We start from the raw sequence: 19,782 nt of genomic DNA, 5'->3' as shown, positions 1-19,782 counted from the left end.
CAGATAAGGAGGAACTATATTTCCCTCTAAAAAGGCAGTATAAATGCTTAATCTTTGCCTTTAATTACTAAATTAATTACCAAATTCTAGAGTAAGGAGTTGGTATAATGAGCACCTCAAATGGTGGCAAAATATTTGCTGTTGGCCCTAGCCAGTTTGGCTCAGTGGATAGAGCATTGGCCCTCAGACTGAAGGATCCTGGGTTTTGATTCCAGTCAAGAGGAATCCTTTCTTGCGTCTTCCTAGTTTCTGGTGGTTTGATAACAATCTTGGTGTTTCTTGACTTGCGGCTGCATCATTCTAGTATCTGCCTTCCTCATCATGTGGCATTCTCTGTGTGTGTCTGTTTTCACGTAGCTGTCTTCTCATAAGGACACCAGTCATATTGGAATATGGGCCCACCCTACTCCAGGATAAACTCATCTTAGTTAATTGCATCTGTACGGACCTCATTTCCCAATAAGGTCACATTTATAGGTACTGGGATTAGGACGTATCTTTTTTGAGGAAGACACAATTTAATACACAACACTATTTCATACCATACATAAAAATTAATTTAAGCCTTGGTGTGGCTCAGTTGTTTGGGTGTCGTCCCGTGCATGGGAAGATTGCCAGTTCGATTCCCGGTCAGGGCACGTGCCCATATTGCTGGCTTGATCCCTGGTAGAGGTGCATGCGGAAGGCAACTGAAAGATGTCTCTCTCTCTCTCTCTCTCTCTCTCTCAAAATCAATTAAAACATATAAAAAAGAAAACGAAAAGTCACTGAGAAAATAGTTGAGACAAGTCCTATCTGACAAAGGACTTGTATCAGAATATATAAAGAACTCCTACAACTCAATAGTAAAAAGACAACCTGTTTTTAAAAGGTGAAAAGATTTTAATAGATACTTCACAAATTATGGCCTGTGAATTATAACCAATATACTCATGAGGAAGTGTTCAACATTAGTCATCAAAGAAATACAAATTAAAGCACAATGAAATAATAGTACACACCCACCACAGTGGCCAAAACTGACACCACCAAATGTTGTTGGGGATGTGGGGTGCGGCTGACTAGAAAGTAGTACCAGGGAACTTAATGTGGCTATGGTGACATCTATCTTGATATAAGGGTTTAGCTTATACAGGTGCCATGCAGTTGACAGAACTCATCAAATTATAGACTTAAGATTTGTCATTTTACTGGATGTAAATCTTACCTGAAAAAAGGACATGCATTTTCAACTCTAATTAATGATATGCATGTAGTAGTGTAAGTGTACTGGTGTGTGAACTTTGAAATGCTTCAAGAATAAGAAAAATTGCCCTAACTGGTTTGGCTCAGTGGATAGAGCATCGGCCTGCGGACTGAAAGGTCCCAGATTCGATTCCGGTCAAGGGCATGTACCTTGGTTGCGGGCACATCCCCAGTGGGAGGTGTGCAAGAGGCAGCTGGTCGATGTTTCTCTCTCATCGATGTTTCTAACTCTTTATCCCTCTCCCTTCCTCTCTGTAAAATATCAATAAAATATATTAAAAAAAAGAATAAGAAGAATTAATGGATGGATGAATGATGTCAACAACAGTAGAATCTAGGTGATGAGTATGTGGGTGTTCTTATACAGTTTGCTCAATTATACTGTATGTTCAAATTTTTCTTTACAATATGTTGGGGAAAAGTCACTTGGAATAATTCTTTTCTGTGTGGTTGTTATTGATTTGATATGTAGTTAGGTTTATTTGTTATTTTGTGGTTTGCTTTTTTCCCTATTTTTGGGATACATAAAGTAGTTAATGGTTCAAAAATCATGCCTAATGTAATACAGGGAATTGCTACTTAATTGATCTTTGTTTAGTTTGACTGTGGAATAACAGAAAGCTATGATTATAGTAGTGATTCTTTATATTAATGGAATAACAAAAAGTTATGATTGTGGTGGTGTTTATTTATATTAATGGTTCATACACACATTTTATGTACATGTAAGCGTATGGTTTTTGTAATTATCTTGTTATACTTGTCCTGATTATATTTATTGAAATGCAATTTGGTGTCTAGTATAATAGGCTTGAATTTAAAAAAACACACCAAGCCAATATAGAAAGGTATACTCAGAAGTCACATTTCCATCTCTATCCCCTTGATCCTATTTCCCTCACCCCTTTATAGGTGACTATTTTTATCGTTTTCTTGCTCGTCCTTCTATGGTTTCCTCTTGCAAAGATAAGCCAATAATTCTCTTTCTCCTTTCTTACACACAAAATTAGCATGCTGGATATACTGTTTTGCATCTTGTGTTGTTATTGGTTGTTTTAATATATTATTGATTTCAGCAATGAAGGGAAAGATAGAAACATCAATGATGAGAGAGAATCATTGATTGGTTGCCTCCTGCATCCACCCGTTCCCACTGGGGATTGAGCCCGAAACCCAAGCATGTGCCCTGACCAGGAATCAAACCTTGACTTCCTGGTTCATAGGTCGATGCTCAACCACTGAGCCACGTGGTCGGGCTTACATCTTGTTTTCAGTCTATTCTCACTTAGTCCTGATGGTCACTCCCTATCAGCATAGGTACACACCTTATTATGGCAGTGTAGGACTTTCCCTTCTTCATTTTTTTTTGTTCCTGCTGCATAGACTCTGTTGTATAGATCAACCATGCTTTAGTCAAGCAGCTCCCTGAGGATGGACATTTCGGTCCCTTTCAGTCTTTTCCTACTGTAAACAGTGCCCCACTGTTTCTTTGTATTTGTAACTAACCCATTTTTAATCTCTGAATTCTTTTATCATCTGTCTGTTTCTTTCTTGTTCTGGATGTTTTTGTTCTGGTTTTATGGCTGTATTATCTTCTAGAATTTCTCGTCTATGGACAGAATTTGTTTTTCTTCCATGTTGCTGGGTTTCTTCCCCTGATTTTGAAGAGCCGTTTGGGTTGGAGACAAGAGGCCTGGTTATCTGGCGCACTGCTCCTGCTCTGATGGAGTTGTCCGTTTTCTGCAGGGTCCCTCCCCAGAGTGGAGGTTTGGAGTAGGAGTTATGTGAGGAACAGGACAGAGCAGATTGACCAACAGACTTGGTTTTGCAGGGTATTAGACAGGGGTCAGCCCTCAGAGGCCAAAAAGAGGTGGACTTCACCTGGGCTGCTCCCAGCCACACCAGGAGTCTTGGGAGGAAGGGAAGGTTCCAGCCATTGATTGAGAAAAGACCCTTTGGTTTCTTGCCTATGGGAGGAAGTGGCACCTTACCACTCAGAGTGTGCTCCATTGACTAGCCCAGTACCATCAGCTTCACCTGGGAGCTTGCTGGAAGTGCCCATCCCAAAACTACTGGGTCAGAATATGATGGTCAGCAACGCCCTCCAGGTGACTAGTATGACATGCGAGAGTCTGAGGGGCACTGCTTGCCCCCAGTCTGCTCTGATCTAAGAACCTCTTTGGGGTTCTCATCTCCTTTGTAGCTCCTGTGTAGTACATTCTGCTCTGTTCTGTTAGTCAACATGTTCCTCTTACTTCCAGCATCTAGAAATTTGTGAAATACATCTCATCTGTTCACAAGTCCCCTCCTACTGTCATCTCTGTGGGATATTTCTTCCTTTTTATACATCTGTGTACTTTGTTTCTTTGAGGTTTAAAGAGTTAGGTCATAAATGATCATCCTCGCCGAAACCGGTTTGGCTCAATGGATAGAGCGTCGGCCTGCGGACTCAAGGGTCCCAGGTTCGATTCCGGTCAAGGGCATGTACCTTGGTTTCGGGCACATCCCCAGTAGGGGGTGTGCAAGAGGCAGCTGATCGATGTTTCTCTCTCATCGATGTTTCTAACTCAAACTCTCTATCCCTCTCTCTTCCTCTCTGTAAAAAATCAATAAAATATATTAAAAAAAAAATAAATGATCATCCTCTAGTGGAGGATTTTAAGCAGGGAACTAGCTGTAATGTGGTGAACTTTTATCACAGGTGATGGGGACAGAAGCCAGCTTGGAGTGGGTAAGTGGAAGGTGAAGAAATGGAGACTGGTTATAGACAACTCTTTTTGAAAAGTTTGCTGTAATGAGGACCAGAAAAATGGGGGTGGGGTCAAAGGTGATGTGAGGTTGCAGAGGATCTTTTCTAAGATGGGTGGCTATGAGAGCGTGTTTGCACAAAGAAGAAAAAAGGAGGAGGAGACCGGGCCCTATGAAGTTGCAGAGTAGAGTCCTTGCATGGAGAGTGACCACCTGAAGGCGGGCTTGGGGCAGGCACTTCCTCTTTGGTAAAAGCAAGAGGATAGAAGGCGCATGGATCCTTTGTTAAAGCTCAGGAGTCTAGTGAAAATTAGAGCTCAAGTAGAAGCTGGTGAGTTTATGTGACAGCTGCAACAGGGACAGCAGCATATTTGCACAGTGCTGGATGCCAGATGTCCAAAATCAAGGTATCACAGGGCCCTCTCCTGAGGTTCTAGCAAAGAATCCTTCCTTGCCACTTTAGTAGCTGGGAGCTGCCTGGCAATCCTAGACATTCCTTGGCTTGTGGTTGCATCACTCCAATCTCTGCTTCCATCTTCAGTTGGCCTTCTCTTGTGTGTGTCTTCTCACCCTAAATTTAAATGGTCTCATTTTGGCCCGGCCAGCATAGCCAAAATGGAACCATGTGGTTTTTTTAATTCATAATGGAACCATGACCTCCTGTGAACCAGGAGGTCATGGTTCGATTCCTGGTCAGGGCACGTGCCCAGGTTGTGGGCTCAATCCCCAGTGTGGGATGTGCAGGAGGCAGGCAATCAACGATACTCTGTCATCATTGATGTTTCTATTTCTCTCTCCCTTTCCCTTCCTCTCTGAAATCAATAAAAATATATATATTTTTAAAAGATGGTCTCATTTTGTAATTCTTCACTTAATTGCATCTGTAAAGACCCCTTTTCAAATAAAGTGCATTCATAGGTCTGATGGTTAAGACATATACATACCTTGTTGGGGCTACCATTGAATCCACTATAGAAGCCTGTCCATCTCCAGAATAAAAGGGCCCAGGGAAGACCAGGATCCCCACTGAATGGTTGTTTTCAGTGGGATCCAAGCTATAAGTTGATGGGCAGTGGCAATTCAGTCCCATTCTGTGTGGCATGACCACAGTAGTTCAGCTAAAGGAGTTCACAGTAGACTTAATGAGATGCTCATCTTGTCTTCTACTTAGGACCCACATAACTTGTCTGATTGTCACAATCTGGCAGCTGTAATAGGACAACTCTCATTATTCACTGGAAAGTTTGTGTAGTTAAAATGAAATGTTCCCTTATTTGGCTGTTAAAAAAAAGAAGAAGAAGAAGGAAATCTTACCTTTTGTGACAGACAGCATGGATGGACCTGAGATTATTTTGCTAAGTGAAATAAGCCAGTCAGAGAAAAACAAGTATCATATCATCTCACTTATATGTGGAATCTAATGTTTAACAAAATAAACTGATGAACGAAATACAAATAAAGGCATGGATGCATGGAATAGACTGGCAGCTGTCAGAGGGGAGAGTGGTTTTGAGGCTGGATGAAAGAAGGTGAAGGGATTTAGCAAGAAAACATATACTGGGAAAACACAGACAACAGTGTGGTGATAGCCAGAGGGAAAGGGGGGGTGGGCAAAAGGGATAAATGGGGACGGAAAGAGGCTTTGCTTGGGGCGAAGGACGCATGATGCAGTGTGCAGATGATGTTTTGTTGCGTTGTACACTTGAAATCTGTATGTTTTTGTCACCCCAATAAATTCAATTTAACTTTTAAAAAATAAAATATAGCCCTAGCTGTTTGGCTCAGTGGATAGAGTGTCAGCCTATGAACTGAAGGGTCCTGGGTTCGATTCTGATTAAGGGCACATGCCCAGATGCGGGCTCGGTCCCCAGTAGGGGGGCGTGCATGAGGCAGCCGATAAGTGATTCTCATCATTGATGTTTCTCTCTCCCTTCTTCTCTGAAATCAATAAAAATATATTTTAAGAAAATAAAATATAAACAAAATAAAAAAGGAAGAAAAACATTAAGTATTCCCTTAAATCCATTCTGTACTTCTGTACCTTGTTCTATGATTCAACATGGAAATGAAACATTTTTAAAAGTTAAAGTACTTACAACTGTGTCTTCAAGACAACTTTTTAAAGATGCACATGCTCTGAAGAAGAGCCACATCTTGCCCGGCCAACGTGGCTCATTGGTTGAGCCTCAATCTATGAACCAGAAGGTCATGGTTTGATTCCCGGTTAGGGCACATGCCCAGGTTATAGGCTCAATCACTGGTGGGTGTGCAGAAGGCAGCCGATCTATGATTCTCTCTCATCGTTGATGTTTCTCTCTCTTCCCCTCCTCTCCTTCCCTCCCTTCCTCCTTCCTCTCTGAGACCAATAAAAATATTTTTTTAAAAAAAGAATAGCCACATCTTACTCATTCTTTCTCAAAGTCAAACAACTTTTAAAATGGCTGGTGCTAGTGCCAGAAAATTTAGCCCTAGTCATTTTTATCATCTGCAAAACAAGAGACTCTCCTATGTGTTCAGCTCACAGTCTCTATACCCAATTCCATAATCTTTTGCCTTCACTGGCACTCAGACACCATTGATGGTTCCATCTTCTCTCTGGTCCTTGCTGCCCTCGTACCCTCATCTCTTTCCCACGCAGTCGTAATACTCCCTGGCATACCACCTCCAAGCCTCACCACTTTCTTGCTTTGTCATATTCTATGAAATTGTCATATTCTTTGTCATATTCTGCGGAAATTCAGTCATCCGTCTGCCCCATACCTGTTCTGCTATACAGCTGAATGTGGCCCCCCTGACTGTTCTCATTTCAGGTTCACATCCACTTACTTCAGGAGAACTTCACACTGCCCAGCCATCATACTGCAATTTCCCAATCTCTCCTTGCTTCTCCCACCCTCCTCGTCAGCTGTCGAACGCATCTTGTAGCTGATAATCTCATTTCTTAGTTCCCAAAGAGGCTGGGAAGCAATCTGAAGAGAACGTCTGCAGGCCCCATATCTCACTAGCATCTGCCCCCCCCTCCCCGCCTCTATCTCCCCAGTCCTCTCCTGGGCCCTTACTCCTGCTCCTGTTCTGGGCCATCTCTCCAGCCCTCTCTTGCATTAGAGACTTCTCCCTCAAAGTTGGGTCCTTCCTATCCCCCCAAAAGCCTGCTGTTATCTCTCCCACCTTGATAGAAGCTTCTCTTGGCCCCACCAACCTTCCAGCTTCTCTGCCTCCCTTTTCCAGAAAGACCCCACTACGTCTCTCCATATGCTCTCTTGAGCCCTCTCTACTCAGTCCTCTGCTGATGTGAATGATGACCTTTATGTTGTTAAATCCAGAAGCCAGTTGTCACTTTTTCTCTTCCCCCAACCTGTCAGTATCAGTGATCCCAGTATCCATGAGTCTGACCCTTCTGTCCCATGAGGCTCTGCAGAAGTGTGCATCTTCTCAGTAGGGCCTACCCAGAATGCCCTGTTTCCCCCCCCCCCCCCAAACCACAGCTTTGGTTCCTTTCTAACAAAATAGGTGACTAATCATGTTTATCTTAACTGTGTTGTCCCTGCTGGGGCAGAACCCTATAGGGCAGGATTGTTCACTGTATTCACAGAGGTACCTAGACTGGAGCCTGAATCTTCCTCAGTGCCCACATGGTGTTGGAGGGTCTCGGGTTTAGACTTCTCCACCCTCACTTCCAAGGTGATCTTATCCAGCCCCACGTCTCTATTCCATCTGCAAACCACTGGCTACCAAATTTGTCTCCATGCTGACCAGGTCCACCTGTGCTCCCAGTGCTGACTTAACATCTCTGCTCAGCTTCTAATGGGCTCCTCCAACTGAGCAGAGATGTCAAACCCGAGCTCCCAACCCCCAACACCTTCTCCTTCCCTGGTCTTCCACTTCCCATTAAACAGCAACTCCATCCTCCTACTCCTTAGGCCTGAAACCTGCTGCTGGTTACCCAGAATGCTTTTCTGTCACACCACATCCATTTATCCCCAAACCCTGTTCACTCTCCCTAAAAGGTCTCCCCATCTCCACTGGTCACATCCTGGTCCAAGCACCCAGCGTGCCTCTGCCCTTGCCCCCTGTGTCTCTCTTCAATCCTGCAATATTTGGGCTAGAACATGTTTCTCTTCTGTTCATGACCCTCCAGTTGGCTCCCCTGTTGCTCAGTCAAAGCCAAAGTCCTTAGTGTTGTCTACAAGGCTCACTCATTGTGATCACCTCTCCTGCTACTCTCCTATCACTTACCCACTGGGGTCTCCCTGGCCTCCTTGCTTTTCCCTGGAACCTCCAGGTACACCCTTGCCTCAAGGTCTTGGCCTCAGAGTCCTTCTCTCTGTTGGGGACATTCTTGCCCCAGGCAGGGCCCTTTTGGGTCTCCTTCAAGTCTGCTCAAGTGTGGCCCTCCCTGAAGATTGGTGTCTGCTTCTACCCCACCACTTCCCCCTGCCTGGCCTAGCACTTGTCATCATCTGCTATATGCTGTTTTATTCATTCGTGTTTTTTTTTGTTTGTTTTTTTTTTTTTTTTTGTTTTTTTAAATATATTTTATTGATTTTTTACAGAGAGGAAGAGAGAGGGATAGAGAGTTAGAAACATCGATGAGAGAGAAACATCGATCAGCTGCCTCTTGCACACCCCCCACTGGGGATGTGCCCGCAACCAAGGTACATGCCCTTGACCGGAATCGAACCTGGGACCCTTGAGTCCGCAGGCCGACGCCCTATCCACTGAGCCAAACCGGTCTCGGCTATTCATTCGTTTTATTTGTGTTCCCTTTCCCTCTCTCCCTTCCACTAGAATCTAAGCCCCATGAAGGAAGAGGTTTTTTTTTTTCACCTCTTGTCTGCTGTATCTCCAGTGCCTACAATTGGCATGGTGGATGAATGGATGGATGGATGGATGAGTGAATTCTGAAGTGGGACCTTGTCCTAAGATTTTCTCTTATGCTAAGAAGGGCATAGTGGACTGCATCCTGCTCTGCTGTTAGCCCATTAGCTTCTATGTGGCCAAGAGGAACAATATTGTTTATGGGTTAATCAAACCTGCAGTCTGGAGTCAGAAGGCACACATAAGGGGCAGATATGTGGGGTTAAAGTTTGAGTTACTTTGGGGGATTTGTGGTTATCAAAAAAACATGGAATAAATTGATGAGAGTCTAAATAGCACCTACACAGTTTGCCCCACATTTTAAACATACATCCTTTATGAGTGTACAATTTAATAGCACGATTTCCCAATGCAGCTTTGAAAAACAGGAGAAATGAATTTAAAGGCTGTCAGGTGCCTTTGCAATCTGTGGCTTGGTATTTGTGTAACAACATTTGTGTTTTGCCAACAGATGTGTTGCTTGAAGTACCCATGAGAGTGGTCTTTGTGGTTTTCTGCCTGACTGGACGAAACCTCAGGAACTGATTCCTGAGAAGAGGCTGACACTGCCCACCCCAGCTCCCAGGCCTGAGGAGCCTGACCACTCTGCCCTTGGGCCCTTAGTGACCCCTACAGACATCTGGTGCAGCCCCTATAGCCAGAAAGGACAATGATTTTCTCACATGTTGCTCTTTCCCTAGTGCAGTGATGGGCAACCTTTTGAACTCGGTGTTTCAAACTTCGCCAAAAAACTGAGCATAACTCGGGTAGTGTGTCCCTTTGAGGAAAAAACATTATTTCGCCATATTTATAGTTTAAATAACATAAATGTTTCATCCTCGGCATGCGGCCGCCTCAGCGGCCGCGTGTCATCAGAAATGGCACTGACACGCGTGTCAGAGGTTCACCATCACTGCCCTAGTGGGTTATGAGCTTCTGGAACAGAGACCCCATGCAACTTCTGAGGGCCTTCCCCTGCATAGTATGGCACCTGGCATGAGTGCTGATGGAGTTTCTCCTGGGACCCATAAGGGGCAGGGTTTCTGGATCACGGCATGGCTTTCCCGCACACCTCCACTATCTGGACCTGGTGTTCCAGGTTCACGCACCAGGCTTGAGCCACTTGTCTCCCTACTTGGCAGCTGTAGTTTGGAAGAGCAAAATGCTCTGGCCAGTTAAGTGAACTTTCTGAGTCTCAACAGTTCAAACAATGTTTTGTTTTGTTCCAGTCAGGTTATGACACCCATACTATGAAGGAAAGGAAAGCAATCTGGTAGGAGGTGGTGTGTTGTGTTGTTAATTGTTTTATTTTTAAGTTTTACATATTTTTGCAGTGAGGCAAGTTTTCTTTGAATAAATAATGCGGGGAGCTTATCACATAGAAGGCATTTGTGTTGTCCTCAGTACATTCTGAATTATATAGGTTTATTTTTGTCTCTTGTATTCACTTATAAACAACTCAAAGGCTGCGTTTTTAGCCAACAGAAATAGGAAGAAAGAATGTCAGGATTTATTTTGTCATTTCTCAATAGCTTGAGTTATAGTGATTGTGATAACTTAGTGGAAAAGCTGTGTAGCGAGTAAACCTCACATATGGTTTATCATGAACATTTTGTTGTGCCCTTTTTTTTTTTCTTCTAAGCAACTTGATACTTTTTTTGTGTTAAAAGAATCACGCAGATTTATTCTGGGGATGCAAGGCTGGTACAATATTCACAAACCAATAAATGTGAGACATCACATAAAAAAATGAAGGATAAAATCACATTATCCTATCAATAGACACAGAAAAAGCATTCAATAAAAATCCAGCACCCATTTTTGATAAAAACTCTCAGCAGAGTTGAAATAGTGGGATATACCTCAACATAAAAAAGGCCAGCCCTAACCGGTTTGGCTCAGTGGATAGAGCGTCGGCCTGCGGACTCAAGGGTCCCAGGTTCGATTCCAGTCAAGGGCATGTACCTTGGTTGCGGGCGCATCCCCAGTGGGGGGTGTGCAGGAGGCAGCTGGTCGATGTTTCTCTCTCATTGATGTTTCTAACTCTCTATCCCTCTCCCTTCCTCTCTGTAAAAAATCAATAAAAAAAAATTTTTTTTTTAAAAGCCATATTGCCTAGGCCAGTGGTTGGCAAACTGCTGCTCGTGAGCCGCGGTTTGCCACTCTGTTGACTAATGAGTTTGCCGACCACTGACCTAGGTTCTCGATTCCAATAATTACAGGCTATTGTTGTTCCTTGTGATTAAGCCCCTATCCCAGTGGTCGGCAAACTCATTAGTCAACAGAGCAGCAAACCGTGGCTCTCGAGCCGCATGTGGCTCACGAGCCGCAGTTTGCCGACCACTGACCTAGCCAGTGTGGCTCAGTGGTTGAATGTTAACCTATGAACCAAGATGCCACAGTTCGGTTCTCGGTCAGGGCACATGCCCAGGTTGTGGGCTCAATCCTCAGTGTGGGGTGTGCAGGAGGCAGGCAATCAGTGATTCTCTTTCATCATTGATGTTTCTATCTCTCCCTCTCCCTTCCTCTCTGAAATCAATAAAAAAATACTTTTTAAAAAAGGCCATTTAGAAAGATTAACTACCTTGTTGCCCAAACAATGGAGTCCCACCCCAGCCTCCTACTTCCCATGCCTGTAGTCCCTGCTTCCCCATGTAATCCTTGTCCTACCCTATATAAGCAGCTGGCTTATGAGGGGCTGCAGAGCAGGTTTTTGTGGGTGACCTGCTGCTCTCCCATACTGCCGGCAGTATTGGAATAAACACACATATATGATTTTTTTTTAAAGGCCATTTATGGCAAACCTACAGCCAACATCATAATCATTGGGCAAAAACTAAAAGTGTTTCCCTTAAGAACAGAAATAAGACAGGGATGTCCTCTTTCACCACTCTTATGGAAGTCCTAGACACATCAATCAGACAAGAAAAAATAAAAGGCATCCAATTGGAAAGGAGGAAGTAAAACTGTCATTATTCACAGATAACATGATACCGTACATAGAAACCCCTAAAGACTCCACCAAAAAACTACTAGATTTAATAAATGAATTCAGGAAAGTAGCAGGATACAAAATTAACATCTAAAAAGCAATGGCATGTTTATACACCAATAATGAACTCTCAGAAAGAAAAACTAAAACAATCCCATTTACCATTACAACAAAAATCAGATACCTAGGAATAAACTTAACCAAGGAGGTAAAAGACCTGAGTATTAGGCTAAGTCACTGGTTGGCAAACTCATTAGTCAACCGAGTGGCAAACCGCGGCTTGCAAGCCGCATGTGGCTCGCAAGCCGCAGTTTGCCGACCACTGGGCTAAGTGAAATAAGCCAGTCAGAGAAAAACGACTATCTCGTGATCTCACTTATATGTGGAATCTAATGAACAAAATAAACTGATGAACAAAATAGGTTGAGAGGCATAGATGCATGGAACAGACTGACAGATCTCAGAGGGGAGTAGGGAGGAGGGATTGGAAGAGATTAACCAAAGAACTTATATGTATACTAGAGGCCCGGTGCACGAATTCGTGCACTGGTGGGGTCCCTTTGGGTGGCCGGCAGGGATCGGGCCGAAACCCGCAGTTCAACACTGCCTGCAGCTCCCACCTGCCGCTCCCACTCATCCTGGCCCACTGTGCCTGCCATGGGCTCGTGCCCAATCAGTCCCGATCGAGAGAGGCTCACGCTGCCACAGCAGTGCTCGCCAGCCATGAGCCCTGCGTCTGGCGCCCTCCCAAGGGGAGTGGCCTACGGTATCGGGCTGAAACCGGCTCTCGGACATCCCCAAGGGATCCCAGATTGCGAGAGGGCGCAGGCCAGGCTAAGGGATCCCACCGGTGCACAATCAGGCCAGGGAAGGACTGCGGGAGGGCTCCAGGACTTGTCCAGCCCATCTTGCTCAGTCCCGATCGGCCGGACCCCAGCAGCAAGCTAACCTACTGATTGGAGCATCTGTCCCTTGTCCCCAGGGGTGGTGGTCAGTGTACATCATATCCAGCAGTTGAGCAACCTTAGCATATCATTAGCGTATTATGCTTTGATTGGTTGTTCAGTTCTGCCGTTGGGTCTATTTGCATATTACCCTTTTATTATGTAGGATTATTATATAGGATTATATAGGATATGCATAGTCCATGGACACAGACAATAGTGTGGTGAAGGCCTGGGGTGGGGTGGGGACTGGGTGGAAAGGGGTCAAAGAAAGGGGATATGGGGGACATCTGTAATATTGTCAGCAATTTTGGAAAAGAATCCCGCATTGTGTGGATCTTGGGTAAGAGGCAGGTGAACCCTGGTTTCTACTTAAGAAAGCCTAAATATGGGATTGGAGACTTGTGGTGTCCTCTTCTCTCATGTGCCTTAAAGTCTGAGGCAGGCTGTCCATGGCCACTGCAGTGGTTCTGTCAGTATCTGGGATCCAGAACCCTTCAATCTTTTTCCTCAATCACCCTGAGCAAGAGACTTCCATTTTCAAGGTTACCTGTAGTCACAAGATGGCAGTTGCAGCTCTAGCCATTGCATCCTCTTCTCCAGGTAGAAAGAAGGAGAGCATGGGGAAAGGGCAATAGGGACTTGCCAGCTTACCTTAACCTTACCTTACCGTTCAATCATTTCCATTTCCACATCTGTCTTTTTTAACTGAGGAACAAATAGTGACTATAACAAGCAATGGTTTATTTCTCACTAATGGATCTGGATGCAAGATGGGGTTCAGATCTGTTTGCAAGCCTATGGTTCTTGAACCCAGGAAGGGAAAGCAACTGCCAGGGACAGTTTCTTCTTAGGTGGACATTTTCTTCTCAAGAGCCCAAGAGGAGTGAGCAGCCTTATCCTCCTTAGTCCCATCAGAGAAAGCTAGAGCAAGTGGGAGCAAACGCAGAGCCAGTGGTCAGGGAGGTGCTCTGTCCACAGTCCATGGAGCAAGAGCCAGCCAGAAGAATGAAGAGGCAGCACACACTGCCTCCGTCTCATTGGCCAGAACGTTGTCCCAGCTCTGCTGGGAAGCTGGGAAATACCTTTTCTTAGCTGACTACAGGGTCCCATTAAGAAGGCAGATGGAGAAACCTGGGTGTCAGGGGCAGCCGGCAGTGCCTGCCATAGGGGACAATATTTCCATATTTCCTTCCTTGCTCCCTGCAAGCTAGGAGATGGTGATAAGACCGAGGCTTGGTCAAGGCCATTTTGCCTTCAGGGACTTTGACTCTTGAGGGATAGTGAGAGATAAGTCATGGTAGTGGCATTGCATCAGAAAGCGAGCAGTGGTGGCTAATGTCCAGAGATAATCTGGTGATGCCCAGGATGGGTTTCCCAACCAGATGGTCCCTTTAGTACACCTTGGCTGCATTTTCAGTTGTGTGGCTGCTTTTCTGAGCTTAGTTTTCAGTTATGTAAACACTTTTCTGGCTTATTTCTTTAGTCTTTCCATCTCCAGATCTGCCAAAAAACAACAACAACAACACAACTTCTTTGTAATTGCAGTTAGCTAGAGTTGGTTTCTGTTGCTTGCGACCCAGGTCCTTGATGTATGGGCAAGGAAAAAAACATACTTTCAAATTTTTATCTCAAGATAGAAGAGGCTTTTTGAGCCATGTTGCCCTTAGGATTAAATCTCAGCTTTTATACCTACTAGTTGTCAATTGCTTTTTCTGTCCTTGAGCCTGTATTGCCTTTGGTTACCTACTTTAATATGTTGCTGAGCATTCAGTGAGATTGTATGTAAAGCAGTGATTGTGAAAGTATTAGGAAAATGTCCTGGTCTGAGCTTTTGGATTGGTTCTATATCATTTGAGTAATGGGCTAGTAACTTAGCAGTACTGGTAACAGCTAAAATGGCCCTCTGGAAAGGGGGTAAATAAGGAAGTGCCGCTGGTGCCCACTGAATGACGCTCTCCAACAGACCCTGGCCTCCATCAAAGCACAGTGCTTGGCAAACAAGAGGCTGTTCTGTGAATAAATGAATGCATGCTTGGGTGTAATTCCATGGGATTTGGGTGAGTTTGAAGTGTTTGGATTGGAGAAAACAATTCAGCTGCATAGCACCATTCAACAACTCATCCTAGGCTTAATTAAGTGCCTCTAACCCAGCAGTTGGGACAGTTATCGTGGGTTATTCAACAATCACTCATTGTGAGTATATTTGTGCAGATTTTTAAATTTCCTTTTTAGTCTAAACATGAATGCAACAGTGTTTATTACTGACTTACCATTAGTCACCACTAATGAACAAGAAATTCATAAAAGAAGAGATACAGGTGGCTAATGAAGATGTAGGAAAAGAGTTCTGCTTCAGTGATAATCAAAGAGACACAAATGAAAACAAAGATGATGCCATTATCACCTACTAAATTTGTAAAGATTAAAAAGACAGAAAGAAAAGATCTAGTGCCAGCTAATACTGGGATCTGCTCCTGCTGCACAGCTTGCTCCCCACCTACTGAGCCGGCCTGCACATGCAACCAGGTGAGGCCTTTCCGTGTCTACGGGCACATATGGATCCACTGTTGAGCAGGTGACTCACCACACAGTTCACAACTCGGGAAGTGCAAACTCTAGAGTAATGATTGGTCTGTGAGTGTCCCTGCTACCACCCAGGCCCCTCTTTAGGGAACAGCTGCTTCCAGGATCCTGTGTATGTTTTTTGACATGTTCTGTGCATGTGCACATGCATGTACACACACTTGGAAACCTATTTTTATTTTCCCTGCACTGCTCGGGTTAGGTATATTTTTGTCCATTTTGTCTATGTTACTAGATTCATTAGCATGAAGTTGTATCTCTTCTTTGTAAACCTCTAATATCTGTATTTATGTCTCCTTTTTCATTCTAGAATTCTTTGCTTGCACCTTCTCCCTTTTTTCCTTGTCTTGGTAGAACTTTGTCAGTTTTATTAGTCTTTCAAGAGCGAACTTTTAGGCATAATTGTCCTGTATTACTCTATGTCTGCTTTCTAGTTTGTTAAATTCTACTTTTATCTGTATTACATCTTCTACTTTCTTGGGGTATGTTCTCTGGTTTTTTTATGTGTAGTACTACAACTTTAAGTCAGCTTAAAGGGTTTTTATAATTTCCTTTATGATTCTCTCTTTGAACCCCAAATTATTTAAAAATGTATTTTTTAAATTTCTAAGCACATGTGGTGTTTTCCTAGTTACTGTTTTAAAAACTCAAGTTCTAGCTAAATTGCACTGTAGTCTGAGGACTTGGTATGTGTGACACCAGCCCTCGCAACTTGTTTTAAAAACTCAAGTTCTAGCTAAATTGCACTGTAGTCTGAGGACTTGGTATGTGTGACACCAGCCCTCGCAACTTGTTGACAAGTGCGTGACTGCTTGAATAGAGCATACAGCTGCCAGGCAGGGATACAGAAGCCTGCAGCTCATCACCTCGTCTTGTCCATCCTCTCTTTTACTGTTACTTTTGTCAGCCTGATTTGCCCATGGCTGGGGAACATTTATTTGTCAGAGTATCTTGTCATGTTGATGGTCACATCAGTTTCTCCGTGAGCTTTGTTAATTTTGGCTTTATTATTTATTTTAAGGCCTTTTAGGAGCGGTATTGTTTTCCTGGTAAATTGAACTTTTGGCATTATGAATAACCCTCTTTATAATTAACAGTGCTTTTGCTTTGAATTTTACTTTGTTGGATAATAATAGCACCGCACTACCTGTATTTTTGGTCGGCACTGCCTCTTTTCATTTTCCTTCCTTTTGTGTCTTTATGGGTTAGATGTAACTCTTGAAAAGTGATAAATAGCTAGATTTTTTAAAAAAAATCCATTCTGTCTTTCATCCATTGACATCTATTTAATTACTGATGCATTTATATTTGTTTATACCATTTCATTTTGTGCATTCCAGTTTTCTACATTTTCTTTTCTTCCTTTCTTGCCTCCTCTTAGATTGGTTTTTTAAAATTGTGGTAAGATACACATAACATAAAATTTACCTTCTTAACCATTTAAGCATACAGTTTAGCATTAAATAAATTCAGTTTTTTATACTATCATCTTTTGGATTAAATTTTAATTGGTATCACATAGTATATGTAGTGCCATACCCTGCAGTTACATTTTTCATTTAATAATAGAACATTTTTAGGGACTAAAGTGTTTATGTTCCCCCCAAATTCGCAAGTTGATACCCAAACTCCCAATGGGAAAATATTCGGAGACGGGGCCTTTGGGAGGTAATTAAAGCTATATGAGGTCATGAGGGTGGAAATAATCATGGAATTAGTGTCCTTATAAGAAGAGACACCAGCGAGCTCGCTTGCTCTATGTTATGTGCCATGAGTACACAGTGAGAAGGCAGCTGTCTGCAAGCCAGGAAGAGGGTCCACCAAACATCGAATCTGCCGGGACCTTTCTCTTGGACTTCCTGCCGTAAAACTGTGAGCAATAAATTTATAATGTTTAATCCACTCAGTCTGTGGTATTTAGTTATGGCAGCCCAAGCAGACTAATATATCCATGTTATGAAAAACAGTAAACGTCCTTTTAAATATACCTTACATTCCATTGCAAATTTAGCCTATCTTCTATCTTGGCCTTCTGTTGGCTCCCTACCCCTTACCTCTGGATACCCTGCATCTTCTCTGTGCCATACTTTCCAAAAGAGTCGTTTATATTCATGATCTCCACCTCCCTGTTGGTCAGCCCCTAGGATCGCTTCTCTACTCTGTCCTTCCACGTGCAGTGGTTCTGGACGAGCTGCTGTTTACCTGCCTGATCAGGATCCACTCATGGAATCCACACCAGCTCAAGAGGCAGACTCATCCTTACACAAACTCCGCAGGTGAGAACTTAACCAGACTCAAGCATTTACCTTAGTGCCTTTCCATGGCATGTGAAAATGTTGATTTCCTTCTTGCAGCTCTTCACTGGCAAAAAGGGGAGTTAAACCAGGTCATACTCTTTGTCGCTCATCTCTTTGTCCCCTCCCCTGCACTGGGCTCTGTGTCCTGCATTGAGGCTCCTGTGGACTTCTCTCCAAGTAGTCCCAGATGACGGTGAAGTTACTATTGCTGCGTGTGCCCCCCTGCTTTGCTGAAGCCACTGAGAGCAGTGACTGCCTCTGCTCGCCCACTACAGCTTCCCCTTGTTACCTCTACTAAAATGGCCCTTATTACACTTCTTGTTCGAGTGAATAACATTTGTAGGTATGCGGAACTGTGGGAAGAAGGCAGTTAGCAGCAAGGAGCAAGTCCCATCTAGACCTAGAGGCAGCACGTTAAATACTAGAACTAAAAACAGCTCAACGAGGCTCAAGTGTCCCGGAACTTTTGTCCCACCATATAACAGTTTCATGCACATCTACACAGTGGTTCCCTGAGCATGACTCAGTTTGACGGTTGATTCTGAGAGTACAGAGAAGTAAAGGTTGAAGCACGTCTGTGGAAAATGATCTTATGTTGAACAAGCTTTTAACGAATGAATGTCCCTGTTAGCCCCAGGAACCTCTGATCTTCCAGAAGATGGTCCCGTGGACCCTAGAGGTGTTGTCAGATGTCTAAAGTTAGCTCCACTCCGGCACTGTCCCATACGCCTGCCCAACCTGGGCGGCTACTCTGTCAGCCTTCTGTGGCCCACCTGACAGACCCCAGGTGAATCTTTGGGTTTCAGCTGACATCCCATTAGGTGGCGACAGAGAGCACTAAAATGAAGTATGAAGGAAATAGAACTTGTTTTGCTTCATGTTAGAAAAAGGCTCATGGAGTGTATATACAGTTTAGTCAGATTTTACCGTGAAAGGTAAAATTTGAAGGTTTTTGTCCTTTTTTCTCCCTCCCATTCTCAACTCACTGCTTGCCTTACCACATCCCTGCCTCTGCCTATATTGGGTGGTTAGATCAGAAGACCTATCAGCCAAACCCCATGTCCTCTGCTCTGTGTCACACTTGATAGCAGCACCAGTCATGCAAGCTGAGAACCCGAGTCTCCTGACCTGCCCATCACTGCTCATATCCCAGGAGCCAGCCAGTCAGCCTTGCCCTGTTTCTTTATTTCTCCAACCTCTCTTTTCATCCCTCCTCCACTCACCTGGTTCAAGCCCTCATCTCTCTCTCTAGGACTCCTACAATAACTTGCTAATTCTTCTACACATTTCTGTCTTCCATGCAGTCCCTGGAGTCAAATATCACTCCCTTGCTTTAAACCTGAGAGTGGCACCCATGTCTTCCAATGGTGTTGAGGCCCCCTAATGTGACCCATGCCTCTTTCTGGCTTCTGTTGCTGCCCCTTTTCTCATAGGTGTACCCCTCAGCCACACAAAACTGCTCTCTATCTGTGTTTCCCCTGCTGCATTTCCTCCTATTTATTCTTGAAGACTCAGCTCAGGTATCTCTTCCTGCAGAAAGCCCTTCCTAAGCTCCCAGGCCCCATCCGGGTTAGATCCTTCCTCCCTTGCTCCCACTTCATACCAAGAGAGCAGCATGTTAACTCTCATGGCCCATGTGCCCCAGGCAGGAGGAGAAGCTGTGTCTTCCACGTTCACGATACATGCTCTCAAGAAAGCATGCTGAGCCCTGGCCGGGTGGCTGAGTTGGTTGGAGCATGGTCTGTGTATCCCACTGGTCACGGGTTTGATTCTTGGTCAGGACACATACCTAGGTTGCGGGTTCAATCCCTAGTCTTGGAGGCAACCGCTCAATGTTTCTCACATCAATATGTCTCTATCTCTCTCCCTCCTCCTCTCTTCTCCCCTTCCTCCCTCTCTAAAATCAACCATATTTTTTTAAAAGCATGCTGAGCCCGGCTGGCGTAGCTCAATGGTTGAGCATCGACCTATGTACTAGGAGGTCACAGTTCAATTCCTGGTCAGGATACATGCCCGGGTTGCGGGCTCAGTCCCAGTAGGGGACATGCAGGAGGCAGCCGCTCAATGATTCTCTCTCATCATTGATGTTTCTATCTCTTTTTCCCTCTCACTT

At 44.1% G+C, this 19,782-nt stretch overlaps 1 protein-coding gene across 4 annotated transcripts in view; it reads left to right on the top strand.

Annotated features, from left to right (window-relative positions):
- The window catches only part of MECP2 (methyl-CpG binding protein 2), a 60,925-nt gene that overhangs the window by 20,096 nt on the left and 21,047 nt on the right, over window positions 1-19,782 (top strand). For 2 of the 4 annotated variants that reach the window (XM_079765959.1, XM_079765958.1), the window contains exon 2: window positions 17,510-17,648. The exons of the other annotated variants lie outside the window; for them this stretch is intronic. In XM_079765959.1, the coding sequence (XP_079622085.1) occupies window positions 17,596-17,648 (53 nt within the window). In that variant the 5' untranslated portion in view covers window positions 17,510-17,595. The remainder of the gene's footprint in view (window positions 1-17,509; window positions 17,649-19,782) is intronic. 4 annotated transcript variants of the gene reach the window in all.

Source organism: Cnephaeus nilssonii (assembly GCF_951640355.1).
Source record: "Cnephaeus nilssonii genome assembly, chromosome: X".
In the NCBI taxonomy this organism is placed as follows: Eukaryota; Metazoa; Chordata; class Mammalia; order Chiroptera; family Vespertilionidae; genus Cnephaeus; species Cnephaeus nilssonii.
The sequence above is the reverse complement of the archived record's forward strand: the minus strand, read 5'-3'. Positions and strand labels throughout refer to the sequence as shown.